Here is a 17,263-nt window from a genome sequence, read left to right on the forward strand (position 1 = left end):
TGCGCCCCGGCCGTCCTAGAGGACGGACACTCACAGTCGCTGTCCGTCCCCCTCGCTGCCACGTGGCCACAGAGGGAAGGCAGTGAACGTCCTGAGGGTCACAATGGGGAAACGAGTCTTCCGTTCATAACCAGAACTCAGAGGACGACCCCGGTGTCGGCTTCCGCATCCACCCAGAGGAACAGATGACGATTCTGGGTCGGAGCTCGCGGTGCGAGTGGGGAACATCGGCCGCGGAAGAAGCCGTGTGGAGGTTCTGTGCAGCCTTCAGCCGAACCAGGTAAAGCAGACACTGAACTAAATGAAGTTTGATTCCATTTAAGGGGTGGGGTGTCCCACCTGCAGCCTGCGGGCCGCATGCGGCCTGGGATGGCTGTGGATGCGGCCCAACACAAAACTGTGAATTCACTAAAATATGATGAGATTTTTTTGTGACTACATGTCACAATGTATTGAATGTGTGGCCCAAGATGATTCTTCTTCCAGGGTGGCCCAGAGATGCCAACGGGGTGGACACCCCTGACTTAAGGTTTCCAAGGAGGCATGAGTGTAATTACAGGAAATCAAGCCTCTACCGACTCGACCTTCCCCAGGAAGTGTCTCCGGGTGGCTGAGCGCCCAGGGCAGGGGACCCGTCCTGGCCTCTGGTTCCTGGTGGGAACGGCAGCGTCTGCAGCCTCCACCATCTCTGGGCGTAACCTTCCCCTGCTCTTCCTCCTCACTGTTTTCGGTCGTTCCGCAGTTCATGGTTTTATTTGTGCAGGTGCTGGGTGTGCAGAATGAGCTCCGCGGCCGTGGGAGAAGTGAGATCCCACTGCTGGGCCCTGGGGCCCCACGTCTGAGCAACGGGTGGGAGGCAGGGACGTGGACCACACGGCGTCCACACGTCCTTCAACTCCAGGGTTCTGGGATGTTCTCAGAAAAGGTAAAAAGCTTTTGTGCGGAATCCGCTGTCCACACGGCTGAATGACGGCATGAAGACAACAAATGAATGAGGGCGCCAGCAAGGAGCATTCTTAGGGATGCCGCACTGCATGGCTGCAAACACCCTGTGATTTGCCTGAAGCCACGGGACGATTATTGAATAAGCGAGACCAGCTGGTGTTGTCTTTAGAAAGCCTGATGTGCGTCAGAAAACCTAGCGGTGGTTCCCCCAGGCTTCCGCACAAAAGCCATCTTACCCACGAGGCATTTCGGACGACTCTCCCTCTGGGAAGCAGGCCCTCGCTCCCCTTCCCCTGCTCTCCCCCCACAGGCCTGTGTCTCCTTAACACTAAGGGACCTTGAGACTTGCAACCAGGGAAGCAGCGGGCAGCTCGTCCTGGGCTGACCCTCCGAACCGCTCTCCAAGCCCCCTTGTCTGTGACTTCCCAGTGGGCTAAGGTGGCCCAGCCTGGGCTCTCCTGTGGCTTCTCCTGACCTAAGTCCATCTGTCTCTCAGTCCCCAGCTTTGAGAAACTTCCTCTCAAAACCACCCGGACACATGTTGTGACATCTTTCCTGTGCGAAGTCAAGAACCCCCCTTGCCACTGAGACATGCAGGGTCGAGCCCATTGGGACCAGGGCGCCAGGCTCAAGGGGAAGAGCTGGTGGAGGGACTGAGGGGCTGCGGCCCCATCCCTGGGGACCCCCACCCAGGCTGACCCCTGGGATCTGCTGGGAGAGTGAACCTGCCGCCCTCATACCTGCTTGTCTCACAGCTAAAGCAAACTCTACAGGCGCTTCCCTTCAAAACAAGCGAGTAGCCAGCTGCGTTTTGGGGTCCCTTGTCCAGACACCAGGCCTGCATATGGGAACTTCCTGGGAGGTTGCGGCTTCCGTAACCAACGGCAGAGATGCTGACTTAGGAACTGAAGTTATTTTCATATTTCGTTTTTCCTGAGTTGAGATTTGTGTAAGAACAATACTGGCTCCAAACCACGAATACGCACAGAGAGGCACTGGCAGAACCCAGAGTCGGCTCCCGTGTTTGGCCTCTTTCTGCAGCGTCGAGAGCACCTGAGCCGTCATCCTCAGAAGAGTCGCTTTGTGCTGCTCAAATTAGGTAAATGTGCTCACAGTGAAGACTCTAAACCCATTTCCCCCTCAGTGAACCGCAGAATGCAGAGCAGCCTATTTCCGGGTGTCGCCGAAGGCTTCTGACTGGCTCCTGCAACGAGACTGGAGGAGACGCCGCGATGCCCGTGCAGGAAGGCAGGGTCCCCTTCTCTTTCTCCGCCTCCGGTTTAAACGCAAGGGCTACACACCCTCTGCTGCCAGGAGACGTCCCTGGAACGCAGTGGGGACCGAGGACAAATGCAACGGACGTGATCATCATCATTTTTCCTGGCTCTGACCGGAGGCTTTTTGTCCAGCTGCCCCAGGAGCTCCCGGCCACCCTACCTCCCGCTGCTGCAGAAGGAAGGCGTGACGCGGATCTCTCGTTTACTGTTACAATGCAATTAAGAAAGAAAAAAGGAGGAAATGTGGTGTCAAAGAGGACAAACAAGTCCCTGGGAGGGGGCCTGGGACGCTCCGACATCACCAGAGCCCGGGCGTCGCACTGCAGTTCGGGGTCCCTGTGCCCCGAGGGTCCTTGGTGCCGGGCGGTCGGTCAGGGCGGTGCCGTCTCTGCAGCTCGCAGCCTCGGCCACAGGGACCGGACTTCAGCAGGGGCAGCTCAGACACCTGGAACATGGACCCCACCGAACAGGGCCGGGCGCTGGCCTCGACACCGACCTCATGTCCGTCTTCCCGGCCGGACTCTGGCCCTGTCACGGGGTCATCCAGGGACTAGGCACCGACAGAAGAATGAGACTCCTCTCGTCCCCAGATGGCCTGGGCTGCGATCATCACGGCCTTCGTGCAGACATCGAGTCCGGGCCTCCCCAGAAACGGCGCTTCCCCGTGGAGGGAGGGACGGCCCGTCGGTGAGGCTTCCGGTTGACTGTTTGCGGCAGACTGACGGGAAGATGCCCCGCACGCCGCCGTGCGTTCGAGAAAGACTGAGCCACCACTGCGGGGAGCCGGGAGCACGGATGGCATGGGCTTGGAGGCCGGGACGTCCTCGCCTGTGACCGCAGGCCCGAGGCCAGTGCAGCGGGGCAGAGGGGGAGCACCGGGGGACCGTCCGCCCTCTGCACGGTCTTGCTCTGTGTGTGTGACAGGCGTCGGGGGAGGGAGGGGTCCTGACAACACATCCCACAGGCCCGTGGGGAGGAGCGAACCACCACTGTGGACACGGTCGACTGTCAGCAGCTGTTGCTCAAAATCCCGGGGACAGCTCGCCACCAAGGAGTCGGGGGGCTGTTAGACGTGGGGTGCTTTTCACAGGATCAGATATGACCCCCGTCACCCGGAAAGCGCTGCCTCGGGGATCCCAGCCTGGTGCGCCCCACAAGCTCTGGCCTGGACACAAACCGAGATTCCCGTGAGAGCTGTGGACGCCTCCGCTGAGACCAATGTGGAGATGGACTCGCCGTCCACGGCGGGGCCACCCCAGGCCCTGCCCCCGAAGCCCCACCCATCCCTCCCCTCTGCCGGGTTGACACGCCTCCGGCCACAGGCCCGTGTCCTCTTCTCGGGCAGCTCCGGACCCTCTGCTCACGGCTGCAGCCCCTGTGCCCCCCATGCCCCGGACAGGAGGATGGTTGGGGCTGCACACAATGGGGGGCCGGGGGCGGGATGGCTGCTCATGGGGGTCGGACACCTGGGGGTCGAGGGGCTGTGCTGCATCCTCCCAAAAAACCACCCGCAACGTCCACTGGGGCTGAGTGCCGGCGGTCACGGTGACGAGTGCCCCGTGGACTCCAACGTCTCCTGGTCCCCTGAGCCAACTGGGCCCAGTGGGCCTGATGGGCCAGCCAGGTGACGGCAGGTCCCCCGGACTGTGAGCTGCAGGCTGCAGCCCCACAGGGGCCGGGGCCACCGCCCTCCCCCCAGGACGGGCCTGGAGCCTGGTGAGGCTGGATCCTGATTGAGACCAGTGACCTGGTAGAGACTAGTTATCTGATTGAGGCTGGTTGCCTGATAGAGACCAGTTACCTGGGTAAAGCCAGTTATCTGGTAAAGACTAGTTACCTAGGTGAGACTAGTAACCCAGTTGAGACTGGTCACCTGGTTAAGGCTGGTTAGCTGGTTGAGGCTCTTAACCCGGTTGAGAGTAGTTGCCCAGGTGAGACTGGTAACCAGCCCGCTCTCACTATTGGCAGCAGGGCAGGGACGCGAAGGGCTGGTGCCCCGCCCCGCACTCCTACCCCCGCCCCTGCCCGCAGGGGCAGGCACTCACCACGGGGCTGGCGTTGATGTAGTCGGAGCCGCTGTGGCTGCTCTCCGCCTTCAGCAGGATCCTGCAGTGGTCGTCTGCAACGAGCCCAGAGCGAGAGTCAGGTCTGTGCACAGCCCGCGCCATGAGGGGCTGGGTTGTGCATAAGGACAGCTGGCTGGGCCCGGCCGCCCGCTGCTCTGCGCTGTCCCTCGCTGTCCCCTAGGGTCTGCCTCGCCCCCTGCAGGTGCGCTGAGAGGCACCGCCCCCTCCCTCCTCCTCCTGTGCTCGGCAGTGCCGGCAACGGGTGTCTGGCCGTGTGGGGACCTGACACTCAGTCCCTCTGGGTACAGCCCGGGTAGGCTCCTCTTCATCTACGTCACGTGCAGACACATGTGCCCGCGCCAATATTCTACAGAGCGTCCACCTTCAAGCGCACGCGGCGTCATACAGTAAATAAACATCGACAGGTGTATTAAGCCATTAGTCCGCCATTCAGCAGAACACGTTTTGTGGTCTGCAGAGGGTTCAGCCCTCTGGTGGCGGGAATTTCATTTGGAAGACGAGTGAGAGACAAAGAGGGGACGGGAGAGATGGGCAGTGGGGCCTGGCCGGCACCAAAGTGCGCCTTCGCCCGGCGACACAGTCTACCTGGCGCTGACCCAGACCTGGCAGTGGGGGCCAAGGACTCGCGGCCGTCACACGGGTTGCCCCTGGGTTTGGTTCTGGAGCCCCCTCCCCTGCTGTGTCTGCACCTCGTTCTCCTATTTTCACCTCCCCGTGGTACAGAGTGATGCGAAAGCCCCGCGGACACAAGGGCTTTGGGCTCCTGCACGGATCTAATCTTGAAACAGTGAGAGGAAGGAAATGGTAGGAACGGCATGGTAGGAAATCGCAGTAAAGTTTGCCAGAAGAAAAAGGCCAACTCTGACACCCCGCCACGCCATAAACACGACCTCGGAAGGCAGTTCTGGAGGAGCTGTCCAGCCTGAGCCGGGACGGCCGCTCCGAAGCAGGCGCCCCCTCTTTGCAGCGCCCGTGGTCTCCGCGGCGCAGAGCCCCGGAATGAACCGGCCCACGGCGGGTCAGGGAGCTTCCGGAGCTTCAGAGTTCCGCGGCCTTCCACTCACCGGCTGGATTTTGTGGCAGGATGTGGATGTTAAAATCAACAGTGAAGTCATTTAGTTTTTAGTATCGGGCCACCTCGAACCTGCTTTTGAAGCAGCTGGAGCCATTCAGTGACGCTGGTTGGGGAGGGTGTCTCACGTGGCCCTGTGCACCGGGCCACGCGCCTGGGCAGGTCTCTGGCCGGCTCCACGGGTCACGTCTGCTGCTCCTTGTTTCTGATGAGATGTGATGGGGTTGGTGTCTGGGCCGTGGTCGCCTTTGTCCTTTGTGACTCGGGTGGAGGGCGGCCTGGCCGCGTGGTGTGGCTCCTTGAGGGCCAACGAGGAAGCTGGAAGTGGAGAGGGCCCCTCCCCCCTCTGTCCTGGGCTTGGCTGACTGGACGCTGTCCCTCGGAGCCTTCAGGAGTACGCACAGCCCCCGGAGCCTGACCGCAGAGCAGGGATTCACAGCCCCCAGGGCACGGGCGGTTCGGACACGGGCCTGCTCTCCAAGGGCCGGGTCACACCTCACTCAGTCCCACGGATCGTGGACATTCAGGTCCTGAGACCAAGTTATTTTCCTCTAAAAAGACCCACAGTAGCTACTAATTAAAAAAAATGCCTTTATCTCCTTTTACTGTTAGGTCATGTTAAGTATTTAGTGCCCTGTTCTGTACAAGAGTCACGACTTCCTGCTCCGTCTGTCTACTTGTCACCTTGCTAAGAGCTCTGTGTCCCTGTCTTTCTGCTCCAGGTGGAAGAGCCCCTTCGGCATTTCCTGGGACGTGGGCCTGGCGGCGCTGAGCTCCCTCGGCTTCCGCGGGATGTGGCGTTATTAACCGATGTTACCCCAATAACTTGAATTTAGAAAGACCTGCAACTGTGGCTGGATTCTCAGTGGGTCCGAGTGTCATCCTGTGAATCAGAAATGTTGTGGGTTCGGTCCCTGGTCGGGGCACATATGGGAGGCCGCCAGTCGATGCTTCTCTCTCACATCGATGTCTCTCTCTGTCATTTCTCTCTCCCTTCCTTTCTCTCTAAAACATATTCTTGGATGAGGATTTAAAAAAAATAGATAAGCCCTGGCTGGTGTAGCTCAGTGGATTGAGGTTTGATTCCCAGTCGGGGCACATGCCTGGGTTGTAGGCCAGTTCCCAGCAGAGGACGCAGGAGAGGCAACCTTACACTGATGTTTCTCTCCCTCTCTCCTTCCCTTCCTCTCTAAAAATAAATAAATAAAATCTTTAAAAGATAAAAATAAAAAATGGATAAAAAACAATCCAAAGCTCTCCAGTTGTCAGTTTTACCAGGGAGGGCGAACACCCCCAAGAACAAACCCGATTAACCTGTGGCGAGCCCCGCCTTCCTGAGCTCCCGAGACTTGCGAGTGTTACCTGCTGCCTTCCTGGAACCCTGTGCACAGATGGAAGAAGGACTGTTCTCCCATTTTAGGTCGGAAACTCTAAGGCCCACAAGGTCCCAATCAATGACATGGCAAAGCCACATGGCCACCAGCTCAGAGCCTCGTTTGAATCCTCAGCCTCCACCTGCCAGCGAGGGGACATCTGGGGCAGTTAGTCAGTGTTCTCAAGTGTCGCATGTGTCCTCCAAGGGGCAGGACAATGACCTCAGACTCACAGGGGTGCCATGACAAACAGCACACAGAGAGCTAGCTCCCTGCAACACCTGGCATGTTGCCAGGGGCCTGGGAACGAGGTCAAGGTTGCAGATCAGACCCACTGGGTCAGAGCCAGCTGAATGGACAAGACTCATCTGTGATGCGTGGTGCTGTCGGGACATGTGAGACAATCTCCACAAACGCTGACAGAAGACAGAGTCGATGGAAGGCGGTTCTAGAATCATCTTCTTCCTGATTACTGTGAAGGCAACGCACCCTGCAGACAGAACAGTGAGGGTCTCTGGAGGCTGCGGCCGCTCGGCCGTTTGTGGGTCCATCCCAGTGTGCAACATTGCCGAGGACTGCTGCCCTCCCCCTGATGGCGATGCACGAGGCTGCCTTTGCCACAACAGCATGCCAGTCTGCGGGGGCCGCTCCCCCATAACCAGTGAAGCGGCCCCCGCGGAGGAGGCGGGTTGGTACGTGAGGCTCCCTCATCCCCACATCGCCAGGGGACGAAGGCCTGGTGTTGCTGGTGGCATCGGCGTCTGTGGAGTGGACGGCGCGGGTGGCGTTTATTCACCCAAGAGGTCCGCCCGCACCGCTCCCGGGCTCTCCCGCTGTCTCCGGTTCCTCTCGGATTCATAGTGAACCATCCGCTGGCCGCAGATGTGTGGGGTGCGTCCGGTGACGGGCCAGTGCCGTGACCTGGAGGGTGAGGGCTCCCCGTCTTTAATGCAGACTCACGCCTGGGACTCGCTGGGCGACCACCAGCTCCTTCTCGGGTTTCACGGCTCCACGGGCGGTCTCCACGCCGCGTCCACGCTGCGAATGCCAGCCCGGAGCTCACCGCCATCCGTCTCCTGGCTGAGACGGTCGGTCTGAGGGTCCCAGCCAAACGCACACAGAAACATCTTTGTCGATTCGACCTTTTTGAGGTTGAGGTAAAGCAATGTATTTTTATATTATGTCTGACTTTTTTAACTTATGGATTTCAGAGAAAGAGAGAGAGGAAGGGAGGGGGAGAAAGAGAGAGAAACTGACTTGTTCCACTCGCTGACCCACCACTAGGATTCTTGCTTGTGCCCTGACTGGGGATTGAACCTGCAACCCTGGGGTGTTGGCCAGGGCCCAGTTTTTAGATTCCGCGTTGGGACTCTGTGCGTCTCTGTAAACCCGGGACCCTGCTGACCGCGGCGAGGTCAGGACTCCGTGCTCTCCAGAGAGAAGGCTGCTCTCCCTCCCTCAGCGATGCGCGGGCAGGCGCTCTGCTGTAGCTGAAGCTTTTTGGAAACTCTTAGCTCGAACGACAAAGATTGTTAAACACTTGAGAAAACAAAAAGCAATGGGATTCTGTTCAGCACCTCCCTGGACCAGAACAGAGAACAGGCTGCACTCGGGCGACCGGGCGACCGAGGCCCTGGACCCAGGTCGCCTCTGACAGTGGGAGCCGGGCGGCCCGCTCCTGGGCCCCTTCCCGCTGTGTCCTCGGCCTCCTTGCAGGAGGGTCTGGGGGCTGCTGGGACGGATCTGCACACACCTAGCGGCTTCAGCAGCACGGATGTGGGCGGCGAGGGGCTGTAGTCCAGCGTCCGAAGCAGATGCGGCCCGGGTGCGGGGGGGGGGGCTGCTTCCTCTGGGGCCTCAGGGGGGCCGGTCCCCGGCTTCTCCCGGCTCCAGGGCCCCTCCTCTGCCTTCCTTGGCGAGTCAGTCCCCACCCTGCATCTCTCTCCATCTTGCATGCATTGCAACACATGTCAGGTGCATCACAAAGGCCCGCAGAGGCAGCATCCGGAGGACACACGTTTGGCAATGTCTTCACCTGGTGTCCAATGGAGGGGGGACCCCAGAGGCTGCAGTGACCATGGGCCATGTAGGAGAGGGACATGCGTGGGGCAGGACAGGCTCAGTCCTGGTGTCCATCTGGCTCATAGGCAGCCAGGAGCCACGCAGGTGCCCTGAGTCGGCGCTGACCCGTCCGGGGCTGCAGGCGATGGCTCGGCACTGGGATCTCTTCATCCATGAGGGGCGTCCGACAGACAGTGTGCGTGTCTCTGTCCTCACATGTCTGGTTCCCCCTCTGAGAGTTTCAGTGGCTCATGTGTGTCCCCTTCTACGTCTCTCTCATCGCAACATGGAATCCAACAGGGTCTGGCTGAGACGCTTCTGAGTGTCCGGGCAGCCTGCTGCTGCGCAGTTGTCCAGCCACGTCGGGAGGAGCCCAGGGCGGGGACTTGGTGGAGGTGGCCGGGGGTGGGCGGGGTGTGTGGGGGTCCTGCTGGGTGAGCTTGGCGATGCCTGTGCCCTGAGGCAGCACTGAGTCTGCAGGTCGCTGCCGTCTTGGGGAGAAGGGGCAGTGAGCACAGGGCTTCTTGGTGAAGATGGGGGGTTCCCGGGGCAGGAGATGGGCGGCTGGTGCGAGTCCCCGCCCTCCCGGGGGGCGGTGAGTCGAGGGTGGGAGCATCTAAGGACCCACCAGACTAGGAACCCAGTCTGGAAGGGACAGGGGGGTGCAGCGGAAGAAGCCAAAGCTGAAAGCTGGCTCTGGTTTCACCGGAGACACTGAGGGACCGTGACTGTGCTGCCCAGTTCTGCACACCCGGAGGGACACAATCCTGGTTATGGGGCATCTGCCGTGGCCTTCAGGGGACTGAGTGTCCCACTGCAGAGCCACCTCGGGCCGGTTCTGCGCCTGGAACAGTGAACTGTGGACAAGGTGGAGCAGGTTGCAGAGAGGGCCCCGACTGGGAGGGTGCGGGTCGGACCTGGTGAGCTTTCCTTCCCAGCGTGGAGAAGGCTGGCGTGTGAACGGAGGCGGCGACGCGTGTTTTGCTGGGAGCAGACCCATCCGTTCACCCCTGACCCGAATGCACGCTCCAGGGACCAGCTCCCCCAGCGACCCCCAGCCCCATCGAGGGAGCTGCCCCTTTGTGGCCCACGGCGGGCCTGGAGTGGGCCGCGGGGCTGGCTTCGCTGACTCCTGGCGCCTGAGCCCAGGGAAGAAAGCGTCTCTTTTGCGCTCTGGCTCTGGTAAGAGGGGACGTCGGTGCAGCCGGGGGCCTCGTCCCCGAGGCCCCAGCCAGTGGACCCCTGGGTGGTGCGGCAGGCGGTGCCCGCTGCCCAGCTTGGCCGCTGAGCATGTGGACAGGAACGCCGTGGCTGGCCGCGTTCCAGCTTCCACCACGGGGGGCGGGGGTGGCGAGGAAAGGCTTGGCCTTCACTATTCACCACTCGGGACTGATCTCCCAGGCAAACACCCCGACTCACGACCCCCCAGGACGGGCAGTGCGAGCTTGCTGCGGGTCTATTTGCCCCAAACTGCCTCCTCTTGTCCCTCCCCCCAGGTCTCTTTGAGGACAGAGGATGCTGGGTTCACTGGGGGTCTCGGTCTGTCAGTAGTCCCTAACACACAGTAGGTGCCAATTGGCCAACTGGACTTTATTTTTCTTTTTGCTTTTCCTCGGGCAACGATTCCGGCCCGACAGCCGGTGGTCAGTGGCACCAGCTGGAAAAACCGCGAGGCTGGAGGTGCTGCCGGAGCTGCCTCCGCTCACCTGCGCCTGCTGCCTGCCTGCACCCCGCTAACTCCCTTGGGCCCTCACTGCTGAGGGTCATGAGGGCGGTGGGGTGACCCCCTCTAGAGACGAAGAGGAGGCTCAGCAAGGTGAAGGAACACATTCTAACCGCCCAGTGGGAGCCAATCAAAGAGCGAGCCCCGGCGTGGGGGTGCCCCAGCGCGGTTCAGGGACTACGCCCTGAACCCCAAAGGAAGCAACTGACTCTGTGATTCCAGGCAGGGGGCGGCCTCACTGGTGACGTCCCTGGGGTCTCAGTGCGACAGGAGATGCTGCAGAGGGGCACGTGGGGTGGGGGGAGGGCTCCCAGCCCTGGGAGGGACGTGGGACCCTGGGATGGAGGCGAGGCCGGCCCCCCTCCCCCCGCCCCCTTCCCCTCCCCCTCCCCCTCCCTCTCCTCCTCTCCCGCCCCGGTGGGTACGTACAGGCCAGCACGGCTGGGCAGCGGTTCTTGGGCACGTTTTCCTCCCTCTGGGCCACGAGCGAGCTGCTGGGCTCCGCCTGGTAGGCGCACAGCGCCTCCCACTCCTTCTCCAGACGGTTCTTGTTCTTCAGGTGGTCCTCCATGTAGGACTGCAAGGGAGACACGGCGTCAGGCCACGTGGACGATGCGGGTCGGGGCCGCCTCCTCCCACCAGGTCTCGCCGGGAGAACACAGGCCGCCAGGCGCACAGATGGCGGCAGAGGGTTGGCCTGTGTTCCACTGGCTCAAAGGTGTTCGCCCTGTGTTCACCGAGGTGCTGAGACAGGCAGAGAGGTCCTGCCATGTGACTGGGGGAAGGGACATGCACGGGGGAGGCCAGACTGGACTGACCAACAGCCTGACCAGAGGCTGTGTCCGGCCGGGAGGAGGCTGGCGGGCTGAAAGCCTGCAGCGCCCAGGGTTTATGCAGGTCGGTGTGGGTCAGGTGTGGGTCAGGCATGGGGGCAACTGAGTCTGAGAGGGGTCCCCAGGGATGAGGGGCGCAGGCTCTGGACATCGGGCAGGGGTGTCGGGAGGCTTGGGAGCAGGGTCTGGGCGTGGCAGCGCAGGAGAACGCCACTCTGTGTCGGAGAAGGGGTGGGCATGTCACAGAGAACAGCCCCCATCCCACGGGGCGGGAGATGGACGGGTGGAGGAAAGAGGCTGAACCAAATGTCCACTCCCCCTCCCCCTGGGAAGGCCCCTCTGTACACAGCCTTTGGCTGACAACCGTTCGCTCAGAGAACCCCACATTGCTGACAGATAGTGTGTTGCAATAACTGTCTGAAGCCCTTCTGCTGGAACCGAACACCACACTTCTTGGAACCATTTCCTGTGTCCACCCGAAATCAAGACTAATTCAGGGAGCCCCTCCAAGAGGAGTGGGGGTCAGGCCCTCCAGAGACCATCCAGGACTCGGCTGAGCACCAAGCGGGTGCCTGGTGGGGCCAGGCGAGGGACCCCAGAGCTGAGGAGGGCGGGCGGCCCCGTCACGCTGCCACCCTGTCACCCTGTGCAGAGAGACGACCGCTGTTTATTGAAGAGACCTCATTTCCTTGGGTGCACAGTGATGAGGTGTGAAGGAGACAGGGCCGCCCCACCCTGGCCCCGGCGTCTGAGCCTCCCCGAGAGCAGGTGGGTGTTTGCCCGTCAGGGACCTCATCCCAGGGCCCGGAGGGTGCACCTGTCTCGGGGGATGGGGGGACTGTCCCTTGTCCCATCTCTGTCTGCACGGAGTCCGTTTTCCTATACCTGGCCTGCTTTTCCGAGTCCACCGGCTGTGGTGCATTTGAGGCGCTGGGCCGCACCGACCTGCACGAAACCCTGAACAGGTGCTGGGGTCGGCAACACATGAAGGCGAAGCCGCAAAACCGAGCCCTTGGACCCTCCCGCCCCAAGGAGGTCTTACTTTCCTGGGCTCTCAAAGACCCCCCCGCCCCGACCCACCCCCCAGCCCCACAGTTGGGGGTCAGCAGAGGTCGGGTCAGTCTGACACGTCCGCTTCGTCCCGGCCCATGTGCAGCCTGCTCAGGGCTCCTTCACACGGCAACCAGTCTGGCATTTCTGGTGCAAAACGTCACCTACTTTGGGCAGCATCGGCGGGGCCCAGACGAGCCCTGGCCCTCGTCCCGACTGCAGGCTACTCCGACTCTGTCCCTGTAAGCCCTCCCCCTCTGCCCCCCTTTGGGCCTGCCCACCTGCTCCCCGGTGTTCACCGCCTGCCTGCTCACTCGGACCCTGCGGTGATGAGTCTGGGCAGACCTCCAGGTTGGTGTCCGTGCACCTCCTCCTCCCAAGTCCGACAGGGCCCTGCCCGTGACCACCCCGTTTGATCTTCCTGCCCCGCCCTGCTGCCCCTGTCCTCTTAGCACGTCCTTCGGGCACATGGAGAATACTGTTGGATGGTAGCTCGTAACCTGGAAATTTCATTCAGTAACTTGAATAGCAGATTTTTAAAAAATCTTATCTTCGGGATGGGTATCCAAACAATTTTGCCTTCAAATCTTCTGAAACTTGGGGGAATTGTCCAAAAACGTGGCCCAGGAATTTGGAACGTTCCGTCTCGGCCTCATTGCTGGTGGCTTCCTTCCTGGGAAGTGGCCCCTTGACAGTTTATGCCAAGCAGGAGGTGCCACATTCTCGCGCCAGCAGTGAGTTCAGAGGACAGTGATGTTCATTCGTCCCCAGTGTCCTGCTTCTCCACGTCTGACTTCCCTCAGAGTCCGGTCTGCACGGCGGGCCCCAGACTCAGGATGAGCGAGCTCCCCAGGCACTCCCTTGGTGCCACTCACAGGGACACACGACGTCCGTGTGTCAGTGTGCAAGGAGATGGGTGTTCCCAGAATCCGGCTTCCCAGTGGGCTTCGAGCTCCCGGTGCTGAGGGACCCATCTGACACCGGCCTGTGTGGCTCCCCACAGCCCTGTCCTGGGCTCTGAACTGGAGCTTTAAGTCTGGGACCGCCGGGGACCGCCAGGGATCACCAGCGCCGTGAACAGCGTCGACGGGAGGTGGCCATGTGAGGGAGTGTCCCGCCCCTCCACAGCCCCACCCCCGCACCCGGGAAACACAGACCCCCGCAGTGCCCGTACTAGGGGCCAGGCGGGCTGATGCGAAGAGCTCGGATAAACCCACTTGGACGCCTCAGCCGGTTCCCGCAGAGCACCAAGGAGCACGGAGAGGCCTGCCTTCCACCGTTCAAGGTGGCTCTCTGCACTCACAGATTTGAGGTGACAAACCCTGCAAGGCGTCCTGTTGAGGGGGGTGGACAGGCACCTTTTCAGAGAGGTCAGCGGGGAAGTTTTATTCCTGCCGACTCTGGACGAGTCCTCGGTGGGAGGGGCCTGACCTTGAATTCTGGCTCTTTCCAAGGACCTATACTCAACAGGCTTGCAGAAGACACGGCCCCACCTCAACCATCCCTGGGGAAAAGGCCCGAGGGGCCGAGGCGTGGGGTTTCCGTGTCAGGAGCCCACACGCTCTGTTACCTTCTGAGCACGCGGCGTTAGCTTTCATGACACGCTCAGGTGCCCCTGCCCGTCTTTGGCTTTTTGACATTTTTCGAGACGTTAACCCGGTCCAAGGACTTTGTCCTTCCAGCTCTGACGTCTTGTCTTCCCTTCTAGCCCACCCGGCCAGACCGTGTGGGTGGGAAAACCGCGGACCGCCTTGGTGTTCAGAACACGGTCTCCATGTGTCGGCGCCCATCCTTGACCGCATCGCCTCACACAGGACCCCCAGACTTCTGGGGCAGAAGCGTCACTGCCACTGTGATATGGACACTGTGAGACGGACACTGTGGGATGGACACTGTGAGACGGACACTGTGTGATGGACACCGTGGGATGGACACTGTGGGATGGACACTGTGAGATGGACACTGCAGTGGACACTGTGAGATGGACACTGTGGGATGGACACTGTGTGATGGAAACTGTGGGATGGACACTGTGAGATGGACACTGTGGGATGGACACTGTGGGATGGACACTGTGAGAGGGACACTGTGTGGTGGACACTGTGAGATGGACACTGTGAGATGGACACCGTGGATGGACACTGCAGTGGACACTGTGAGATGGACACTGTGAGATGGACACCGTGGATGGACACTGCAGTGGACACTGTGAGATGGACACTGTGAGATGGACACTGCAGTGGACACTGTGAGATGGACACTGTGGGATGGACACTGTGAGGTGGACACTGTGAGGTGGACACTGTGAGGTGGACAGTGTGAGGTGGGCTTGTGCGCACCGTGTGCTGATTTGGCCTAAGTGTTTCCTGTACTGTTTTCCCGTCCAACCGTCAGCCCCCCGAGGCCAGGAAAGCGGCTTCCAGGACAGCAGAGCCTTTGGGGTGCTCGGGCTCATTCTGGAATTTGCTAATAGCCACAGAGCACACTGCCTCTTCAGGATAGGACAGCCGCCCCACGAAGCCTTCACGGTGCCCGAGGCGCTTTCCTGGGTGGGAAGGAACTCTGATACATGGAGAAGGAACACGGCACTTGACTCCGAAGGACTCACAGCGACACACACAGAGGTCTGGCCCCCACACAGCGACTTTTCTGCTTTGGGGACAACCGTCCTCTCTTGAGACCCTTCAGTTATTGAGTCATCAAGTGGGAGACGCACGGGTTCATGAAGCTGATTGGCTGAGTTAATAACACAGAGCGTCTAGTTTGTGAGCTGTAAGTTACACAGTGGAACAGATGGTGGTGGTGGCGGGTCTTGGCTCCTAAAAAACTTCTTATTTTTTTTAATCATCACCCCCAAAATATTTTAAATTGATTCTGAAAAGGAGAGAGAGAGAGAGGAGCATCAATCAGGTGCCTCCCCCACATGCCCCACCTGGGGGTCAAACCCGAGACCTTCTGGTCACGTCGTCACAGGATGACGCTCCAAGCAGACCAGCCAGGAGCCAGGGTGGAGGCCTCAGCTTTTCATTAGAAAAAGGAGGGTCTTCTCAATGCTCTTCCACGTCCTGGGAGCCTGCAGTTCTGGGGACATTCACTGCGTCCCCACCAAGGCCAGCCACCCCTGAATCTTGGACACAGAATTCGGGGGGCAGGGACAGGAGAGCCCAGGATACGGAGGGACTGTTGTCAGAAACATAAATAACCGGCAGGGCATTTGGACAAGGTGTCTGCGTCACATCCTGTTTGCAGGGACACTGGTCTCCTAACAACTCCGTCTCCCCGAGTGCGGACGAAGCTGATGCTCAGTCCGGTTGCCCTGCCGAGCCGACTGCCCCACACGGAGGGATTGGGGTGGTTCTGGAACGTTGCCAGGCCTCCTGCTGGTTTCTATGGTTCATTACTGTTTGGAGAGGGAGGTACTTCGGGCCAGCCTTGTGAGGAGGAGCTGCTACGACCGTGAACACAAGCTGCTGACTAATGCAGGTGACCTCTAGTGCAGACGGAGCTTCTGCCTCAGCCCCGAGGTCACGTCGTCACCCGAGACTGGGTTATGGGCACTGTGTACCAGTGTCGACACCCAAGATCAGCCTCCAGGGTCACTAAGAAAACAGCCCCACACATTAATCCCACACCTGGCCACCCTCCGGAGCCAGCAGGGGGTGCTGCAGCCCCATCTCTGCACGCCAGAGTGCCAGGCTTTGGACGCGTGGGAAGGTTGTCCCCAGGGTGCTGGGGTCCCTTAACGGGTCCCAGCTGCCAATGGCGCTCACAAATCCATGCAGAGTGACCGGCTAGAGCGGGGTGCACGGCACGATTTTAGCACCGTTGAAAGTCATAGAGGTCCTGGCTGGTTGCTCAGTGGGTTAGAGTGTCATCCTGATGTGCCAGGGTTGTGGGTTTGATCCCGGGTCAGGGCCAATACAAGAATCAACCAGCGAGTGCACGAATAAGTGGAACAACAGATTGATCTCTCTCTCTCTCTCTCAAATCAATCGATAAAAGTCATAGAAATTATGTGTTAATTTAGCATCTTTTGACCTTAGCAGCATTGGGCTGAGATACTGGATTCGTTGTTATTGAAGAGAATAACAACATCAACTCCATACAAAATGCTCATGTTCGGAGGGACGGCAGACCAGCTGAGCAGGACAAGCTCAGTCCTGTCACGTCGGTCCCTGCGGGCAAAGTGCTCACGTCGGCAAAGCAGGGTATTCGCTGTCTCTGGGGACATTGACGCGTCCTGTGTCTTCTGACGTGAAACAAGAAGATGCTGTTCCTGTAGAGCTTCCTTTCAGGATGGCGCTGCCTGATATCCGCTTCAGCCCGAGAGGAAGAGCATGTTCTGGGGAGTGGGGGTTTCCAAAGACCCGGCTGTCTCCGTCCTCTGTCCCGGGGCCCCTTCCAACGCCACGTCCTTCCATTGACCGGTGTGACCACCACGGCTGCTGCCGTGAAGAGCACACCCTTCTCGCGAGAACAGGAGGTTGGTGCTTTGATCTGGTGGAGTTAGATCAGTGCTGTTGAGAGAGCGAACCGTCTGGGGCTTCTGCTGTCATCAGGGAGATGGTGACTTTTTCTCTAAAAAGACAATGTCACCTGTCCTCATGAATGCATTAAAGGGAAGTGCTCGAGTTAACTGTTTGAACTCCAACATCAGGATGTCTGAATTCCAAGGGAAAGTCACAGGAGGCGGGAGGAGAAGCCAGGTGGGCTCCGCGGTCTCGGCTGAGCACCTGCACACCCAGAGACCGCACACGCCAGCTAAAGGCATCTGGGGCGCCGACAGGCTGGTACAACTGCGGCATTTGTTAGAAATACCTTGCAGCTGGTGTGTTCAGATGT

The 17,263-nt window shown here is 60.1% G+C and overlaps 1 protein-coding gene across 1 annotated transcript in view; it reads right to left on the reverse strand.

Moving 5' to 3' along the window:
- The window catches only part of PTPRN2 (protein tyrosine phosphatase receptor type N2), a 383,390-nt gene that overhangs the window by 25,312 nt on the left and 340,815 nt on the right, over positions 1–17,263 (reverse strand). The window contains exons 15-16 of the mRNA XM_037131929.2: positions 10,968–11,115; positions 4,268–4,341 (exon numbers count right to left, since the gene is read on the reverse strand). Of these exons, the coding sequence (XP_036987824.2) occupies positions 4,268–4,341; positions 10,968–11,115 (222 nt within the window). The remainder of the gene's footprint in view (positions 1–4,267; positions 4,342–10,967; positions 11,116–17,263) is intronic.

This window comes from Artibeus jamaicensis, unplaced genomic scaffold (genome assembly GCF_021234435.1).
Source record: "Artibeus jamaicensis isolate MK-2021 breed Jamaican fruit bat unplaced genomic scaffold, CSHL_Jam_final contig_718, whole genome shotgun sequence".
Taxonomy (NCBI): domain Eukaryota; kingdom Metazoa; phylum Chordata; class Mammalia; order Chiroptera; family Phyllostomidae; genus Artibeus; species Artibeus jamaicensis.